At 36.4% G+C, this 18,188-nt stretch overlaps 1 protein-coding gene across 8 annotated transcripts in view; it reads left to right on the plus strand.

Annotated features, from left to right (window-relative positions):
• The window catches only part of CDC42BPA (CDC42 binding protein kinase alpha), a 156,597-nt gene that overhangs the window by 91,469 nt on the left and 46,940 nt on the right, over positions 1 to 18,188 (plus strand). For 7 of the 8 annotated variants that reach the window (XM_068675911.1, XM_068675909.1, XM_068675910.1 and 4 more), the window contains exons 13-18: positions 2,681 to 2,814; positions 4,403 to 4,645; positions 4,894 to 5,004; positions 8,129 to 8,376; positions 13,318 to 13,423; positions 15,205 to 15,329. In XM_068675911.1, coding sequence (XP_068532012.1) covers positions 2,681 to 2,814; positions 4,403 to 4,645; positions 4,894 to 5,004; positions 8,129 to 8,376; positions 13,318 to 13,423; positions 15,205 to 15,329 — 967 coding nt within the window. The remainder of the gene's footprint in view (positions 1 to 2,680; positions 2,815 to 4,402; positions 4,646 to 4,893; positions 5,005 to 8,128; positions 8,377 to 13,317; positions 13,424 to 15,204; positions 15,330 to 18,188) is intronic. The other variant, XM_068675908.1, reaches the window with a different exon arrangement.

Genomic DNA, 18,188 nt, shown 5'->3' on the forward strand with positions numbered 1-18,188 from the left:
GGTAATAAAAATGAATGTAAAATTGTGTCAAATTAAAGAGTGTAACCAGGGGAACCTTAGAAAAATATGATTTTTTTTTTGTCTGCCTATTTTTTCGGGTAATGACAAGCTGGCATATGCTTTCACTAGTTGAGGTCAAAGTTGTAATTTTTGTTCTGTAAGTTACATAGGAGAAATCTTTGAGGAATCTTTAACATTGCCAAATATGTAAAAGGCAGGAACAGAAGAAAAAAACAGAGCTATGGAACAAAGTAGTTCATGCACAGAGGAGAGATTTATCTTGGATCAGCAGAGCCATATATAAACTTTCTTTTTGCTGGTGACTTCAGAGTAGCCTATGTAAGGCAGCCAGTTAATAATTTATGTCTTTGAGCTACATCTCTTATTTAAATGCATTCCTTTAAATTTTTAAACAAGAGTTAATGAATTAAAATGGTACTGAATATTTGTATGAGTACAAGGTAATGGTATTCTTTTACTTATAAAATTCTTGTGTTTCAGAAATTACAGTTCTTCAAAATGTATTTTTTTATTTGATTTCCCTAAGAGTCAGTCTTTTAGGGTTGCATTTATGAAAAGGCTGTAAACGGCTCTTATGAAGAGTATGGATGGGTCCTTGTTCTGTGGAAAAATACATACAATCTGAAGTCCTGCCGCAACTATGAAGTATCAAGGCATTTTGCCTTTGATTTTAGAAATCAGAATTAACCCACCTTCACATATATCTTGCTTTAAATATGTGTTTTTAAGTGACAAGCTAGAAAGAAAACACTATCCAGAAATTTTCAGTTTTCTGTTATATTTTATGGTTGCCAGCTTATTATATTAAAGCATTTGAGAGTATTAATATGACATTATTTAGCTGTGTCATAGAAATGTACTTTCATTGTATAAATGACAGTAAGAAAATGGTGTAGTAGTTTTTCTGTACTTAGAGTAGTAAAGTAGGTCACATAAATACAAATGGTTTTTATACTAGAAGTAAGTAAAATCTTCTGGAGTTAATTTTAAGTGTATGAACAGGAGAATGTTTACCAGCTCTCTCTTGCATTGGTTACTTTTGCTGATTCTTTCTGGGGGAGTTAGTGGGGAGAAGGAAACTCTTTATAGTTATGATACACTGTAAGGAAAGATATATTAGGTATCATGATATCATTAAGTATCATTGGCCCAGCCAGCACGGGTTCACGAAAGGCAGGTCATGCTAGTCCAACCTTGTCTCCTTTTATGACTGTGTGACCAGACTAGGTGAGGGAAGGGCTGTTGATGTAGTCTACTTAGACTTCAGCAAAGCCTTTGACATGGTCTCCCACAGTATTTTCCTGGGGAAACTGGCTGCCCGTGGCCTGGACAGGTACACTCTTCTCTGGGCAAAGAACTGGCTGGAGTACCGTGCCCAGCGGGTTGTGGTTAATGGAGCTAAGTCCAGCTGACATCCCGTTACAAGTGATGTCCCCCAGGGGTCGGTACTGGGGCCTATCTTGTGTAATATCTTTATTGATGACCTGAATGAGGGGATTGAGCGCACCCTCAGTAAGTTTGAAGATGACACCAAACTGGGAGGTAGAGTTGATCTGCCTGAGGGCAGGGTGGCCCTTCAGAGGGATCTGGATAGGCTGGACTGCTGGGCTGAGGCGAATGGGATGAGGTTTAACAAGGCCAAGCGCCTGGTCCTTGCACTTTGGCCACAACAACCCCATGCAGTGCGATAGGCTTGGGGCAGAGTGGCTAGAAGACTGTGAAGAGGAAAGGGACCTGGGAGAGTTGATCAGTGCTCAGCTGAACAGGAGCCGGCAGTGTGCCCAGGTGGTCAAGAAGGCCAACAACATCCTGGCCTGTATTAGAAATAGCATAGCCAGCAGGAGCAGGGAGGTGATCGTCCCATTGTATTCTGCTCTGGTGAGGCTGCACCTCGAGTGCTGTGCTCAGCTTTGGGCCCCTCACCACAAGAAGGACATCGAGGCCCTGGAGGGGCTATGAAGCTGGTGAAGGGCCTGGAGCACAAGTCCTGTGAGGAGCGGCTGAGGGAGCTGGGAAGTGCCTGAAAGGAGACTGTGATGAGAAGGGGGTTGGCCTCTGCTCTCAGATAACTAATGATAGGACTCAAGGAAATGGCCACAAGTTGCACCTGGGGAGATTTAGATTAGATAGCAGGAAAAACTTTTTCTTTCAAAGAGTGGTCAGGCGCTGGAGCGGCCTGCCCAGGGAGCTGCTGGAGTCGCACTTCCTCGCAGTATTCAAGAAGGGCCTGGAAAAGGTGCTACGAGATAAATTTAGTAGCTTAGTGGGTCGTATTGGTGATAGGAGGACAGTTGGACTAGATGATCTTGTAGGTCCTTTCCAGCCTTGTGTTTCTATGATTCCGTGGTGTGCACCAGTCAAATGTATACGTTACAGCTTGCACTACAGAATTATGTGTAAGGTGTGATTATTACAATGTGGAAAGGCAAGCTGTCATTTTCTACGTTGTGTTGCATCAAGCTGTGACCTATTCTATTCTGTTAAAAGCAGATATGGCAGTTGAAACCAACTAGTCCCTATTGTAAAGCCAGGTAAGAATTGCATTAGTTTGTGTTAATTTGAAACCAAAATAAATACTGAAGAGGCTACTGAACAGCTAGTATGCTATTCTATAATAACTTTTTCCTTAACATATTTAGAAATATGTTGCTTTTTCTAGATTCTGATCAGCTAGAACAGCAACTTGAAGAGGCCAGCACTGCAAGGCGGGAGTTGGATGATGCTTCCAGACAAATAAAGGCTTTTGAGAAACAAGTCAGAACACTGAAGCAAGAGAGAGAAGATCTTAATAAGGTAAAAGTGTTTTGTCAGTGACTATTCTAAATCCTAAAGACTATTTTTACTTTTTAATTTTGCTTAAAATAACTTTTTAGTGTAAAATTAATGAGTAGGTAACAAATGTTTAATGTGACCTACTTTGCTTTCTGACTTTTTTTAAGACAAGGAGAGTATTTAAAGCATTGTATGTAGGATTGCTGGGTGGTCCTAAGTGACTAATTCCAGATAATAAACTGCTCTATGATCCAAATTGCTGAATGGTTGCAATGAAGGTTTTGTACTCTCAGATTAAGATTATAATTAGAGTGATTAGAAGATGGAGAAGAGAAGAACTATTTCAGACAACTATTTTATTCTGAAATAAGAGTGAGGCTGTATCAGGAAAAAAATGTTCAGAATTTACTGTTAGGGATGTGGCATGGAAATGTTCCAAGAAGGGAGATGTGAAAAATACACCAAATATGAAAACTGAAAAATTATTTTTCTGATTTTAGTTTTCTCTATCTCCCTAATTCCTAATTTTCTTATTTAATAAAATACTGACTTCTGTGGCTACTTTGCCTTCATGATTAAATCAATTTGAAAATACAGTTTGGTGCAAAATACATTAGTTTGCCTCTCATCATTATTTGTATTAGCACAGTATTGTAGAGTCCACGTTCAATGTTTATCTGCCACCTGTATTTAACACATTAAACTCATAAGTTAATTTTAACTTATGAGTTAACTTTTAACTCATAAGGTTTTAAAAACCTTAAGAACTGCCAGTTTGTCTAAGAAGGACTATCTGTATTCTAAAACAACCCATAGTGATTTGGACATCTCAGAAAATGCTTTTAAATTTGTATAATGTCAACAGTGCCAAATATTAATTCTTCCAGCCACTTTTCATCCTTAGACTTACTTTTTCCTTGCTTCTTTGTTCTTCTCCAATTTGGCTGAACATTTTTAAACCATATTAACTATTGTGATCCTTCATTCATAGTGTAAAAAAACAGATCTAAGACAACAGCAAGCTTTGTGAAGGTTTTTCACTCTAGGGGTATCGCATCACTGGCTGTGTTTTTCATGTGGGTTCTTGTAAAAGAATGATTATCATATATTATTGTTAAACACAGTGTTCTGTTGCCTGAAACATTCTGTAAAATTTATATTATGGTGTAGTGTGTGGAAATGATTGCCAATGTGTAGGTCAGTTTTTAAAAGCTTTTAAAGTAGAAATTTTCATAGACCAGAGTTCTCCATTCACTTCATGCAGAAGCCTTTTTTAAAAATTGAGATGAATGCTATTATTTTTATTAATTTACACAGTTTGTGAAATACTATGCCAATGACATTTTTTAAGATAGCAAGGTATTTTTATGTTTTAATGTGAGTGCTTGAAAGCCTTTGTATTGAAGAGCAAATTCACACTTTGATTAAGTTCGTGCAGTTTAACTGACTTCAGTAGTAAAACCTGGCTTCTTACCTTATTTATAGAAGCATACAATCTGTATTGTAGATGCATTAGTTTCTGTTCACTCTGGAGGTTTTAGATGCACATCCAGAGAATTGGCCTTACAGCTTTCTAGGTTTATTACTTAATTCTTTCTTTAAACTGTAGGAACTGGCAGAGTCTAGTGACAGATTAAAATCCCAAGCCAAAGAGTTGAAAGATGCACACAGCCAGCGGAAATTGGCAATGCAGGAGTTCTCAGAGATGAACGAGCGGCTGACAGACTTGCACTCTCAAAAACAAAAGCTTGCCCGCCAGCTCCGAGATAAGGAGGAAGAAATGGAAGTGGTGATGCAAAAAGTAGAAAGTTTAAGGCAAGAGTTACGCAGAACAGAGAGACTAAAAAAAGAAGTAAGTAGTGAGAAGACTGTTTAGAATCTATGAAACTGTAGTTTTATGTAAGGTTTTCCAAAAAATGTATTTGTTGAATGTTATCTGTGAATCTTTGTCTTTGTTATTTCAAACAGTACCAATTTTATTTTCTAAGAATTTGAAGTGTCCAGGTTAGTGCTGAAGATCTGTCTTTCTTATTGAAAATCATCAATAGGTTTTGATAAAATATAAGAATTCTGCCTATTAAAAATTGTGTATTTTTGTAGCTGGAAGTCCAAGCTGAAGCTGCAGCTGCTGAAGCATCCAAAGACAGGAAATTGCGAGAGAAGAGCGAGCAGTACTCTAAAGAGTTGGAAAGTGAAGTAGAAGGGCTAAAGGTTAGTGTGTTCAGATACTGGTACCTGCAGACTTGCTAGTCAACTAGTACTGGATCTGTATGATTGCTTTCAGATGTAAGACAAAAGGATATTGTTAGTTTGACACTCCAGTTGATGCTGAATATTAATGCAAGCATGAATCGCATTATTGTCGAGAAAAGTGAATATTTGCCTGTTGCAGTTTTCAGACCAGTGTGTTACAGCCAACTGAAGTATTTCTCAATACTTGATTTTTTTTTTTAAACAAATTGCTTCCATTATTACTTTGTTTACCCGGTAAAAGCATTTTTAATGGAGGGTAGCTGACTATTTAAGATGCACTTGCAGCCTGTGTGGGTTTCTGTATAGGTTTTTAATGTATTATATTGTAAGTGAAGAAACCTATTTTCCTGTTCAAAGTAGGAGTCAACTGATGTAGCCATGAAGGAGAAGTTTTAGTGTATTTAGTGTTGAATTAATTTTGATTAGATTGTTCACACATGCTTGTGTTTTCAGAAACAGAATTTTAAGTAAGTCAAGAATATTAACTGTTATTTTATTCTGTGCCTTAGCATTGTATATGGTGCTCTGAAGAACACAGGCTTTCTCAAAAACGGGATGAGGTTTTTTGTTTTCTCCTTACGGACTTTTGTTCATTTACAGCAAAATGCTGTTCCCAGTGTTTTGTCCAGTAGGATAAGTCTAAACATTTTGTGCAAAATGTCAGGTTAGGTCTATTCTGGTCTTAATTCACATGAATAACAGTTTTGTCATTTTTCCCAATTTTCTGGGACATTTGTCAACATTAAGTCACTAACAGAAGTTTGTGGGTTTTTTTGTTTTTTTTTTTTTTCTTTAACACGCATTCTTTTATTTTGCCTTCCTTCCTTAAATGAAAATAAAGAAATTCATTCCTCATGAAATTTGGATTTATAAAGCTTCTGATGCTCTGAATTCAGATTCTTATCTGAAAATTAAGACATTTGTTCTGCTTTCATGAATCTTCACCATCAACAAAGAGTTTGTATAACAGTTTAGGAGGCGTGAGGAATTTATTGGAGATTTACTGAGATTAAATGGTAAGCTGATTAGTAACAACAAGGCAGCGTTATCAGAATAGGCAAGTGGAATTGTAGCTTTCTTACCAACATTTCACAATACAGTGTGTATGCTTTGGGTCATGGAAAGTTGTGGCGTTGTATAAAAGGGTGTCAGAGGAGCTTCATTGTAGCTAAAACGTATGGTTATTAGTGGAAGAATAATCTAACCTTGTCCTACACACTACCGATTTGGGACTGACAGATACAACTCAAGAAGGAGCTCTTGGAAACACTCCTGGTAGCTGAGGGAGTTGGGATTGTTTAGCCTGGAGAAAAGGAGACTCAGGGGCAACCTTATTGCTCTCTACAGGTACCTTAAAGGAGGCTATAGTGAGGTGGGGGTTGGCCTGTTCTCCCACGTGCCTGGTGACAGGACGAGGGGGAATGGGCTAAAGTTGTGCCAGGGGTGTTTTAGGTTGGATATTAGGAAAAACTTCTTTACTGAGAGGGTTGTTAGGCATTGGAATGGGCTGCCCAGAGAAGTGGTGGAGTCACCATCCCTGGAGGTCTTTAAAAGACGTTTAGATGTAGAGCTCAGTGATATGGTTTAGTGGAGGACTGGTTAGTGTTAGGTCAGAGGTTGGACTCGGTGCTCTTGGAGGTCTCTTCCAACCTAGATGATTCTGTGATTCTGTGATTTTTAGTTGTGAAATAAAATGTGAAAAAAAAAAAAAAAAAAAAAAAAAAAAAAAAAAAAAAAAACACATTAAAATCATGGCATTGCAAAGAAGCTTTTCACATGCTCCACTGCAGTATATGTGTAGGCAATTCATCATGTTGGGCAGTAATGAACAAGTTAAGTAATTAACTACCTGTGCACGAAGGGAAATTCTTACTTTCCCCCTTCCCTCCCAAAACAATCTCTACTTAGTATGGCACTTTTTTCCCTCTGATCTACAATTCTGCATCCTAACAGCAGGATTTTATTCCTTTTTTTTTTTTTTTTTTTTGGTGTGTGTGAGACGGAGTTGCAGAAAACAATGAGATAGCAGCATGTATCTGGCTTGTACATTTAGGGGTTTTACACTGTAATGCTGACATGAACAGCAAGGCTCAGTTTTCTTACAGAATACATCGTGGTAGTAACTCAAATCATCAGAATGTTCTGCAATGACGTTTAGCTCTTAAAGCCTGTTCATACATGAGCAAAAGAAACTATGCAAGGCCTTGGTTATCTATGGTAAAAATAGAAGTATTAACAAAATATCTTAGATCTGTGAGATCCTCCTAAAGGTGCGTTGCCCTAAGGAAGTAGGTTTTTCAGTTATCTGTACTTTTTTGAAGCACAGTCTTTTTATTAAGCTATTTTCTTTACTTATTTAGACTACATTTAATTCCATATTAAAAATAGGAAGAAAAATCTAACCAGATTATTCATGTATTTACATTAAAACGTATCTCCATACTTGGCTTTTGGCAGGACATTGTCTTTAGTGAGTGCAGCATTTGATGCAGCTATGCAGCTGTAGCTGTGAAAAGTAAAGTAATTACTCTTACTGTTTAAAGCTTGTTTTCCTATTAATCCACTATGATGATGTAAGTGGTCAGTTTAAGTAAAATAGGTCAGTTTTTCCTCACTGATGGTATCCATATAATCTTTTTGTAACTATAATTTAGCCTTAAATTTAGCTTCTGCTTGCCTTTATATAGTTTTTCCACAAATTATTTGAGCTTTGAAGTATATTGACTATATATCATAGTCCAAAGTCAAGCTGTCAACTGTATGAGTGGGAGCATGAAAGTCTTTTAATTCTCTGGTTATTTTCTGACTGCATGTAGGGGGAGTCAGAATGCAGCATAAGGTGTTTAAAATGATGATCAATTTTTCAATATTGTGCAAACTATTACTGCATTTAAATCACAAAATGATAAAAGGGTACAATTCAGATTTGTGATTAACAAATTTTCAGAAAAAAAAATGGATTTATGTTTTTACCTGAAGTCTGTAATATGATGTTTTCTAAACATAGGCTTAAGAATATTGAGTTACTGCTGAACATCGCTTTCAGCTATCTTGAATGCTAACTTGGAGCTGTTTGTTTTAGCAAAAACAGGTTGGTCGCTCACCTGCTGTAAGCTATATAGAATACCAGCAAGAGATCACTAAATTAAAGGCAGACCTGGAAAAGAAAAGTGTTTTCTATGAAGAAGAACTATCTAAACGTGAAATAATGCATGCTAATGAGATAAAAAGTCTGAAGAAAGAACTACGGGATGCAGAGAGCCAGCAGCTGGCCCTCAAGAAGGAGATCATGATTTTGAAAGACAAGTTAGAGAAAACCAGAAGAGAAAGGTGAGTATTTTATGGAATTTACCTTTAAGCTGAATATGTATTTTTAAGACTCACGGTATGTTTCCAGACCCACTGTGAATTCCTTAACTGTAGTGCAGACAGGTGGATTTTGGCTGAGCAAATGCCATGGTTGAAAGCAAAGTCACCTTTGCAAACAAAAATAATAATAAAAAAAATCCACAGCCATGTATTGAAACAGTTATTTTTGCACCAGAATTCTGGCACTGTTTGATGGTCCCAAGGTCTGTAGCTGCAGAATAGCAGCGCAGTGTAAATTGACCTCTGATATTTATGTTGCAATTTAAAATATTTTCTTGATGTTTTTTTTCTGTTTCCTCTTTCATCCTTTGATGCAAAGCTAATGTGTTAGAAATCAACTATTGCTTACATTTCTGCCAACACAGGAACAGTCAGTTACTGTGGACTGTGGCTAATCCACGCTGGGTTCTCTCCAGTGTTAACATCAGTCATCAGACTCCTGTAGGCATAAGTTGCTTCATCTCTTTTGACACAGTAATTTTGTCAGTGAATTGCTTTTTCGTCTCCTGTGTGGTGAAACTTAAAACTGGCCTTGACAATGTTTCTTGAGGCATTCATCAATAAAAATGAGTTTTTCCATTGGATAGTGTAGTATTGAAGATAGTAGTAGTCATAGCTTGAATGTGTTCATCAATTTCATTCATAAAAATTCAGATTGCTTTATAGATATAAAAAAAAAAAAAAAGTGGATGTTTCTTTTTCCTGCTGCAGTAAGATGGGATATTAGAAAAATCATGAAGGTGATGTTCCTACTGGAAGCTTAGCCAATATATATTGCCATATATACATATAAATGTAAATATATATATATATATATTGCCAAGCTTTGGATGTAAGTACTAAATAGAAGAGGTTTTCAAAAAAGCTTATGTAGCTTTTAGCTTATAGAGTTGGAAAACACTGTTTTTCTGGTAAACTGTTACCATTGGAAAGTAGATCATATATCCTAGAATGCAGTGCATGGACTGTTTCTTCATGGCGTATAGCTGTTACTTGTAGACTGGAGATATTAATACAGCAGTTTCCTGCTTTGTTTTAGTTTGAGACGTAAAACTTGCATCAGCAGCATGTTTTCTGTTTATCACAACTTAACCATTTTGCTGACCTATGAGTTATAAATACACAAAAGGCTACACTGTCTTACAATAAATAAAGGTGATAGTATGATACTCTTTAATGATATGTCAGTTCATTAGTGTCTCAAAAGGAGGAATAATCAAGAAAGAATCGTTAGTACTTCTTTCTTCAGGCTAAACTGTTCTTAAAGATCAAGCTTCCAAACTCCAACTGGTTCAAAAACTTGTTTTATCAGAACCATTCTTCTGTACAGCTGCAGAGGTTAGAACTAGATGTCCATCTAGTGAAATGACAGATGGCCTAACAATGCCAATCTGCTTCATACTAGCTATTCATAAACCTTCTTTCATCTAGCTTCTCTTTGTAAATAAAAAATGGAACTGAATCAAAATCTGAAATGAATGCTGATGTAACCATGTATTTCAGATGTTGGTATAAGGAAAAATTGTAAAACATGAGCAGAGCACATAACCAGAATCTGACATTTGACCCTCAGTGGGAAGGGCTTAAGCATCATACCAAGTTGGTTGTCCAAGTAGATGACGAGTGATTAATGAAGGCTTGAAGAATTTGTCTTTGAAGTTGAAGAACTGTGTTTTGTGACACAGATAGGCAGAATCTCATTGCAAATATTAGGACTCCACGGAAATGCAGAAGTTCACTGTTCAAGGTATGCTACAGATTGACATCTGTAGTAGTTCTGGGATTTAGAAGGGAAGCTTGAACATTGAATGGAAGAATTGCTACTTGATTCATGTTTGGATTTTTTTTCTCAAGAGAACACTGATGTTTTTTGTTTCCCCATGCACGTATTGGTTTTAGCTCTTCTAAGCAGAAAAACAAAGCTTTTTGTGAGTTTACCAATACTGAGGTGTTCAGCGTAAATGTTGAAAAGGAAGCACCTGGAGGCTTTATGGTGAAATAAGTAGAATTATTTAAACCATAAGCTTGGAGTGGCCGTGGGGTTGAAGTGTATTTAGTAGTCTAAAAATAACCTTTAGTGCAGATTAAAAGGATACAGTTGTATTGCTTTACAAGGGATATAGCATAGAGTAAATTACGTATGTTATTCTAAGCAAGAGTCAATAAGGGCTTGGTCAAAATCAATTCTCTATGTGAACCTTTTTTAACTTACATGCTGGTGGTTTCTTTTTATTTAAAAAATTGAAATTTTGTTTGTTTCCTTCAAATTTAATCTTCCTTATTTGTTATTTCAACAACACGAGTGTTCAAGTGAGAGTAACTACCCCTTCGTATTCTTTGCTAAAATTCCGATAAACTGCATGCTACTAAAATTGGAGATGTAGGGACACAGCATCAGGCCAGTGATCTGTTGTACAACATTTATTTATTTCTTTTAGAATTGCCATTATGAAATATTTCGGAAGAAGGTGCAGGAAACCTAAAGTGAAAAATAAATCACATTTGCAGAATTTCTTTTTAGCCTGACAATTAATGATACATTTCTAAAGAAGTGAGTTTTATAAAACAATCTTTTCTATTAAAAATCTGTTATATGAAGAAGCCTTAGGGCTGCTGTTTGTTTCAAGTCTGGTTTACTTGGTTTCAAAGCAGTAAGGTAAAATATCTCTCTACTTTGTACAGCTCGTTGTCCTGTAAAGAGCTGGAGTGACAAAGTGATACCATAATACATTGCTTGCATGTGGTTTGTGATTATATTTTTTTAACCAATAAAAAGAAATCTGGATCACGTATGATTTCTTAAACTTCAGGAGTGGATACATAGCTAAATTTTAGATGAGAGAAAAAGCTTGATGGGAGAGGAGGATGCCCAGCTTCAAAGCAAATGTGTTATTTTGATGTTCTTGGCTGTTCGAGGTATGCATATGTAGTCTGGCATAGTTCAGTGGTTTGCTTAGTTGGTATTTTGGTATGAAAGATTATATCCACATTCTCATCTGTTTAAAATTTGTCATCTCTGTGTATTATACTGGAGCAATCTGACTTTCTGGATTAGTGACAATCAGCTGAATTAAGAATTCAACATACAGAAAATTCCAAATATGTTGGGCTCCCTTCTGTAATCCACCATCATTTTTGACTGCTTTGAGCCTTAGAGCCTTAAAAGAACAAGTTTTACACAAATACAGAACAAAAAATGCTGAACAAAAACATAAATATGAAAAAGCTAAATAAAAGAACTAAAATTAATTAAAAATTAGTTTGATCTGCTGTCTGAGAAATTAGTTTTGAATCTCTGCCTTGCAAAAAGAAGCAAGACTTGTTAATTCCCCTGACAGCCAATGCTTTAATCTTTTCCTGCCTTTTTCCTAGACTGCTCATCATATGCAGGGAATCTATTGATATAGAAAAGAAGTGGTGGTGAATTTCAAACTTAGTGTTTAAACAGTAATGATAGTATTTTACTTTGCTAGGATGTGGTTATGTTTCAAAGGATGCCTAGCAACGTAGGATTTCACCATGAGTCTAACATGTTGTACTGGATTTCAAAGAGTGGTTGAAGCACTAAATGAATTTCAAATTAGAAATAGGAAATTCAAACCAGCATTTCTCTTAACTGGGTTCACTGTAACCACTGATGCCTCTCTGCTTTTAAGGGTGTTCTTGCAATTTGCCAGACTTGTACTAGTTCTGCATCTCAGGAAAATTGGTGAGGTTGTAATTTTTTTATTCCACAGCATAAAATTCTGATTGCTATCAAGAAAAGCAATTGCAATATTCAAGGCACAGTTTCCACTGGACTTTATTTTTACTTCTTCTACTGAGCACTTTTTCAAACCTTTTAATGTTGGACAGGGATGTTTATTGAATGGGTTATTCTCCACCCGTGGCATTTATAGTACAGTTCCATTAACCTACTGATGAACTTTGTACTCATTATCGGTCACAGTGATTACGAGATGCTACAACATCATCTTTCTGAAGCCTCACAAATGTAGCAAGTCTCAAAAGAACGGATTTGAGATGGGAGTTGCATGTGTACAATGTTGCAGTACACCTCTTTAAGGAAACTACAGTGTTTTTTTTGCCAAGCAGTTTTATTTAATTGTAGGTTCTCGTATTTGTTGTGCAAAATCGAAGTTGAAAAAATTCAATCAGGGTTTCTTCTCTACTGAATGACACTCACAAGAGAAAGGAAGGGCTGGGGACAACAGCTATTTGAAAATGTTTTTTCCAAAAGAATGGTCTTAATCTAGACTAGAATCCTGTTATATTAGGAATGTAAAAGTTATCTGTTCACTTCCTGTTGATAGTAAATACATAATACCTGAATTAACTCTTCATATGTGACATCAGGCTGTGCTATATTGTTTGAAGTTTACTGAGGAAAACTGTAAGTTTTCCTCATTGGTGACTCAGCCCCATCTCCCCTAATTTAAGTTCTGTATGTTCTGTTTTCATATGCAGTTGTTTTTGCATGTGTGAAACCTGGAACTGTGGAGATCTGTAAATTAACATTTATGTGAGCTTTCAGAGAAATTTACCCTGAATGTCTCAGAATATTGACACAGACTTCAATCTGCTGAATTACAGTTACTCAGTGTTTGAGAGATTCATTAAATATTAAAATATGTGCAAGAGGATTGATAAATGATAGCTTAGTGGAGCTCTGTTAATACTGTACTGAAGGAAAGATAACTCTGATGATAAAATTAAAGACTGTCTTACAGTCCTAAAATGGTAGTGTAACACGTTATGGTCTTAGTTTTAATAGGATCAGGTATTATCATTGTAATATTTTCCTTTCAGCTACTGTGTGTTGATTTGCATGTATGTTTGTAAGTAGAGTATGGTGAATTTAAGAAAGGAAACTTTATAATTCTCCTTTGTTTTACTTCTTAGCCAAAGTGAAAGAGAGGAATTTGAAACAGAGTTCAAACAGAAGTATGAAAGAGAAAAGATTCTTCTAACAGAGGAGAACAAAAAACTTTCAAATGAACTTGATAAAGTAAGTGCGGATTAGTTGTGTCCTGAGTTTACAACTCATGTATGCTGTGTACAAATCTGTCAATGTAAAACTGTATTGATTATTAGTATCTCCTAGCAGAAATTAATATTACACCAAAAGTTGTGATTAACACTTGATTTGAATAGAGAGTATCTACATGCATCTGAATTTCAGAATGTGTGGATAGATATTTTTATATATGTGGATATATATTTTTATATATATTATATATGGATATATCGGTGTATTTGGGTACAAATTTACTTACATGGTTTTACAGTTGGCTAAGATTTAATTTTAGACAATATCTTAATCCCGCCCCCCAAACAAAGTGATTACTTGCTTGTGTAACCCAAATATAAAAATATATAGTTAATGATGTGATTACATAGAGTATATTTGCATGTCAATTAGTGTGAAATAACCGGGCCCCTCCTGCTTGCTGAGATTGTTACTCTGTATTTTTAAAAAAATACAAAGGATAAGACAATTTAATTGAAGACTATTGAGCAAGGAATATTTATGTTTCATATATAAATATTTATGTTTCATACATTTTGGTTACCTCTTGTTCATTTTGAGAGGTTTTTCAAGTTCATTTTGGATGAGTCAAGTCTTGCTAAACTTGTCTGTTCTTTCTTTAATGCAAAAAAAAAAATCTAAAAATACGATGAAAGTACAGTGTTCTTCAAAGCAAGGATGTTTGCATGTCAGTGTTCAAATTAAAGTGTATTTTAATACCAGTGTAAGCAGTGTAACATATATGCCTATATGTAGGTCTAGTCAAAGAACAGCAAGAGACTAGTCATTTTGATAGTCTTTTTGCATGTTCTTTTTTTCTTTAAATTTGGTTAGCTTTGTATTTGTCTTGTAAAATGGCGTTTAAACAACTGGCACATTTAAATCGTAAGTCCACTGAATGGTAAATATGCAGCAGAGTAATATTAGGAGCATAAAAGAGCAGCATAGATTAAAAAATGTTATTTCTTCACGATTTTTGTTAATGTATTTCAGTGCTAAAAGAAACCTTTTATGTGAGATTCATTCTCCTCAGCAGGCCTTTCTATAAAGTCAATCTGATGTCTGGTTCCAGTTTGATTTTGTGAATAATTATTTAGCATAATGAAGGTTTAGTTCCCCATACCCAATCAGATTAGCTGTGGCTTTTGTCTTGCAGAAGGTGCATGTATGAGTGACAGCTGTGTAAGTGTGAGTAAGGTTAATAGCTAGGTATTCCATTTTGTACGTAGAGATTTGCATTTTATTTCAATTTCCATGTCTGCAAGTGAGTGCAATGAAAAATAAAGGAATGTAAAATACCTCGAGAACCTCAGGACTGACTTGTGGTTGTATCTGTTAAGCCTCTCATTCTCCATGGTTACTAAATGAGAGAGAGAGAGAGAGCAGCTTTATCTCGGCTGTAACTATTTTTGTGCCCTTGTTTGGCTTTTTCATATAGAGAGTATTCCCGATCTATATGGTGCAAAACAGAAACTGTCTTAGAGTTGTATGGGTTTTTGGAGAGTAATTCCCTGGAAACTAATGTGTTTGTTAGAGCAAAAATGAAGTTTCAGTTCTTAAACAGACCTTTCAGTACAGTTGAGGTCATACCAGAGAAACGATTCTGGCTTTTATTGTTGCATGGTGTTCATTGTAATGGGCATTAAATATTTTTAAAGCAGATGTATGAAATGGGAGAAGGAACACATGGCTCCGAGTTTGTAATGTGATGGAGTCACAGTAGCTTATACATTTAACAAGTTCCTAAATTTCTCATTCAGCTCACCACCATGTTTGAGAGGCTGAGTATGAATAACCGGCAGCTGGAAGAAGAGATGAGAGACCTAGCTGATAAAAAGGAGTCTGTGGCCCACTGGGAGGCCCAAATCACTGAGATCATCCAGTGGTGAGTACTCAGTATGTGGTAGGGCTATTGCTGAGTTTTTGGATTCGCAAGTGCTTAAGTGAAATTTGCACACCATCCAGGCAGGATTCTGCTGTATTTTTGCATGAGATTTTAATAATATCCATATCTGGAAAATTGCGTTCCTCCTTAAGAGCGAAAGTGTCTTTGCAAACACAACTATTTAAGTGCAAAAGAATCATAGCCATTGGGTGTGGCTTGTGGCTTTGGAAGAATGCTGAAAGGAATCATGTGCTGCTGAGCTCACGCCTCCAAGGAGGAACAAGCCTGGGAAAAGCAGTGACTTGAGAGTATTTGTGTCTCAGCATTAATTTCCTTCATCTGCTTGGCATGTGGCAGAGTGAAACAAATATAGTACTTTGATGTGATTTTTTATAAGGCAGTAAGGCAGAACGTTTGAGACTATCCCAATGCCACTCAAGTGGTGGGTTTTTTAATATTTCTGTTAAACAATGATTTTATGTTTATAAAGTCTTCTGTCTTCAGTTCTAATAAATGAAGGGAAAAATAACAAGTTGAAACTATCAAAAGGATAAGATTGCTTTTTATAGACGGCTTTCATTTTTCCCCTCCATTCATGTTTTCCTTCCCCCTCCTTTTTATGGCTCCGTCTAGTGTTTAGCACCTACGAGAACAGTTTGTATCCAGATATTTTTTGTAAAGATCAATCTCCTCTCTGAAGACTTCATCACCATATAATCTTCTTTTTTTTGATTTACTAATGTTCTTTCTCATTTTATCTGTCTCAACTAAATAACTAACTTGACATGTCAAAGCAAAAATGGGAAATACTTGTTTTAATGAAAACTAGATCGTTAGTTGTTATATGGTCAATATAATTTTGTTGTCTAAATAGAAAGTTTGGTTTCTGAATACAACCATGTGATACATACCCAGAAGGAAGGCTGTTCTGTGGGTTTCTGGAAGTGTGTAAAACTTCCTGTTACATAAAATTATGTACCTCCAATCTGTGTCATGAAGTTAATAACATCTCAAGACAGTGAATTCATTGCAGAGGTTAAAAAAAAATATATTAAGGGTCCAATTGTGCATATTCCTTTTAAACCACATCTCATACAACTCTTAGTAGACTGCCTGCATCAGAGAAGTAAAAATACATATATTTACTAAAGCCGTTTTTAATGGGTGGTGTATTTGTAGCTGATCAGAAATATTTTCTTTAGAAAAAAATCAAGGTAAGAAGAGACATAAGTTTGTTATATTGCATTGCATGTTGTTTTTTTTTTAAAAATGCTTGTAAATCTTTTTTCAGATTTACATGTGAAAGCATTCATAAAAGTTTAGAGTTGTGGAAGAAGACAAGTCATCATTAAATGTGGATTATTTTGCTTGACATGATGTAAAAATGTACCAACTGCCTATTCAGAAAGTCCCTTTCCAATTTATGAGAGAGTTTAATATTTGAAGACGTACTGCTGAATTGGTTTAGATACGTGATAAGGCATCTTGCATGTATCAGACATCATTTGGCGGGAGGGGAAAGAGGTTTAAAAAGGAAAAAAAGAAATACTATGGGCAAACATTAAGGAGATTTAAAAATTCTGATTTGGTTTCAGTTTTTAATTACTGTACATATCTCAATTTTCCCTTCATATTTCTCTCTGCATACATTAATTTTTTTTCAGCATTGTGAGGCCATATAGTTGCTCACATTTCTTTCTTTCTGTGGGGACTGTTAGTGTTAGGTCAGAGGCTGGACTCGATGATCTTGAGGTCTCTTCCAACCTAGAAATTCTGTGATTCTGTGTTTAGATCTCCCATGTGTTACCCAGATAATCTGTTAATGTCCATCTGCTAGCCTTAGAATTCACCACTGTGTACCAAAATGGGTCCTTATCTGGGGATTTTGTGCTGTGGAGCTTGGGGTGCTATATGAATAATTTTAAACACCCATTATAATGGCAAATGTTTTAAAAGAAAGAAGTCTAATTAAAAAAAAAAAGTTCATATTTAATCACTCACAGGTCTGTTTTCCTTGGAAGAACATGCAATTTAAATCCATACCTGTCTGCATCTTTGGTATGAAAACAGGGTACTATTACACTGAACCACAGAGTGGTTGAGGTTGGAAGGGACCTTTGGAGCTCATCTAGGGGACCCAGGCAGGGTCACCTACACCGTGTTGCATGGGATGGCATCCAGGTGGGTTTGGATTATCTCCAGAGCAGGAGACAACCTCTCTGGGCAGCTTGTGCCAGAGCTCTGTCACCCTCCCAGTAAAGAAGTGCCCTCTCATATTCAGCTGGAACTTCTTGTGCTTTGGTTTGTGCCCGGTGCCTCTTGTCCCAGCAACAAGCTGCGTCCCACTGATGATTCTGTCCCCATTGTCTTGACACCATCCCTGCAGATATGTAGACATGTTGATAAGGTCCCCTGTGTCCTCCCTTCCCCCAGCTAAACAGGCCTACTTCTCTCAGCCTCTCCGTGTATGACATGTTCCAGTCCCCTGGCTGTGCTGCCATCTCAGTAGCCCTCCTCTCGACTCACACCAGTAGCCCCATGTCCCTCTTGTACTGGGGAGCCCAGAACTGGACACAGTACTCCAGGTGTGGCCTCACCAGCGCTGAGTAGAGAGGGAGGATCCCCCTCTTTCCCTCATCTCCCTCAAGTTTTCCCGCTGCTTTCCAGTTAGCCTTGAACATAACAAAGCAGGGTAGAGCTTCCAGGCTCCATCTCCAAAACTAGCAGGTTTTCATTTAGGATTAAATTAAAATATGTGTTTTGGGTGCATACTTTCCACCTCTCAAAATATTTTTTGCCTCCTGTTTTCTTTTTGTACCATGGTTCATGAAGGATAGGAGGCAGTGGATGAAATTAATT

This window comes from Anas acuta, chromosome 3 (assembly GCF_963932015.1).
Source record: "Anas acuta chromosome 3, bAnaAcu1.1, whole genome shotgun sequence".
NCBI classification, from domain to species: Eukaryota; Metazoa; Chordata; class Aves; order Anseriformes; family Anatidae; genus Anas; species Anas acuta.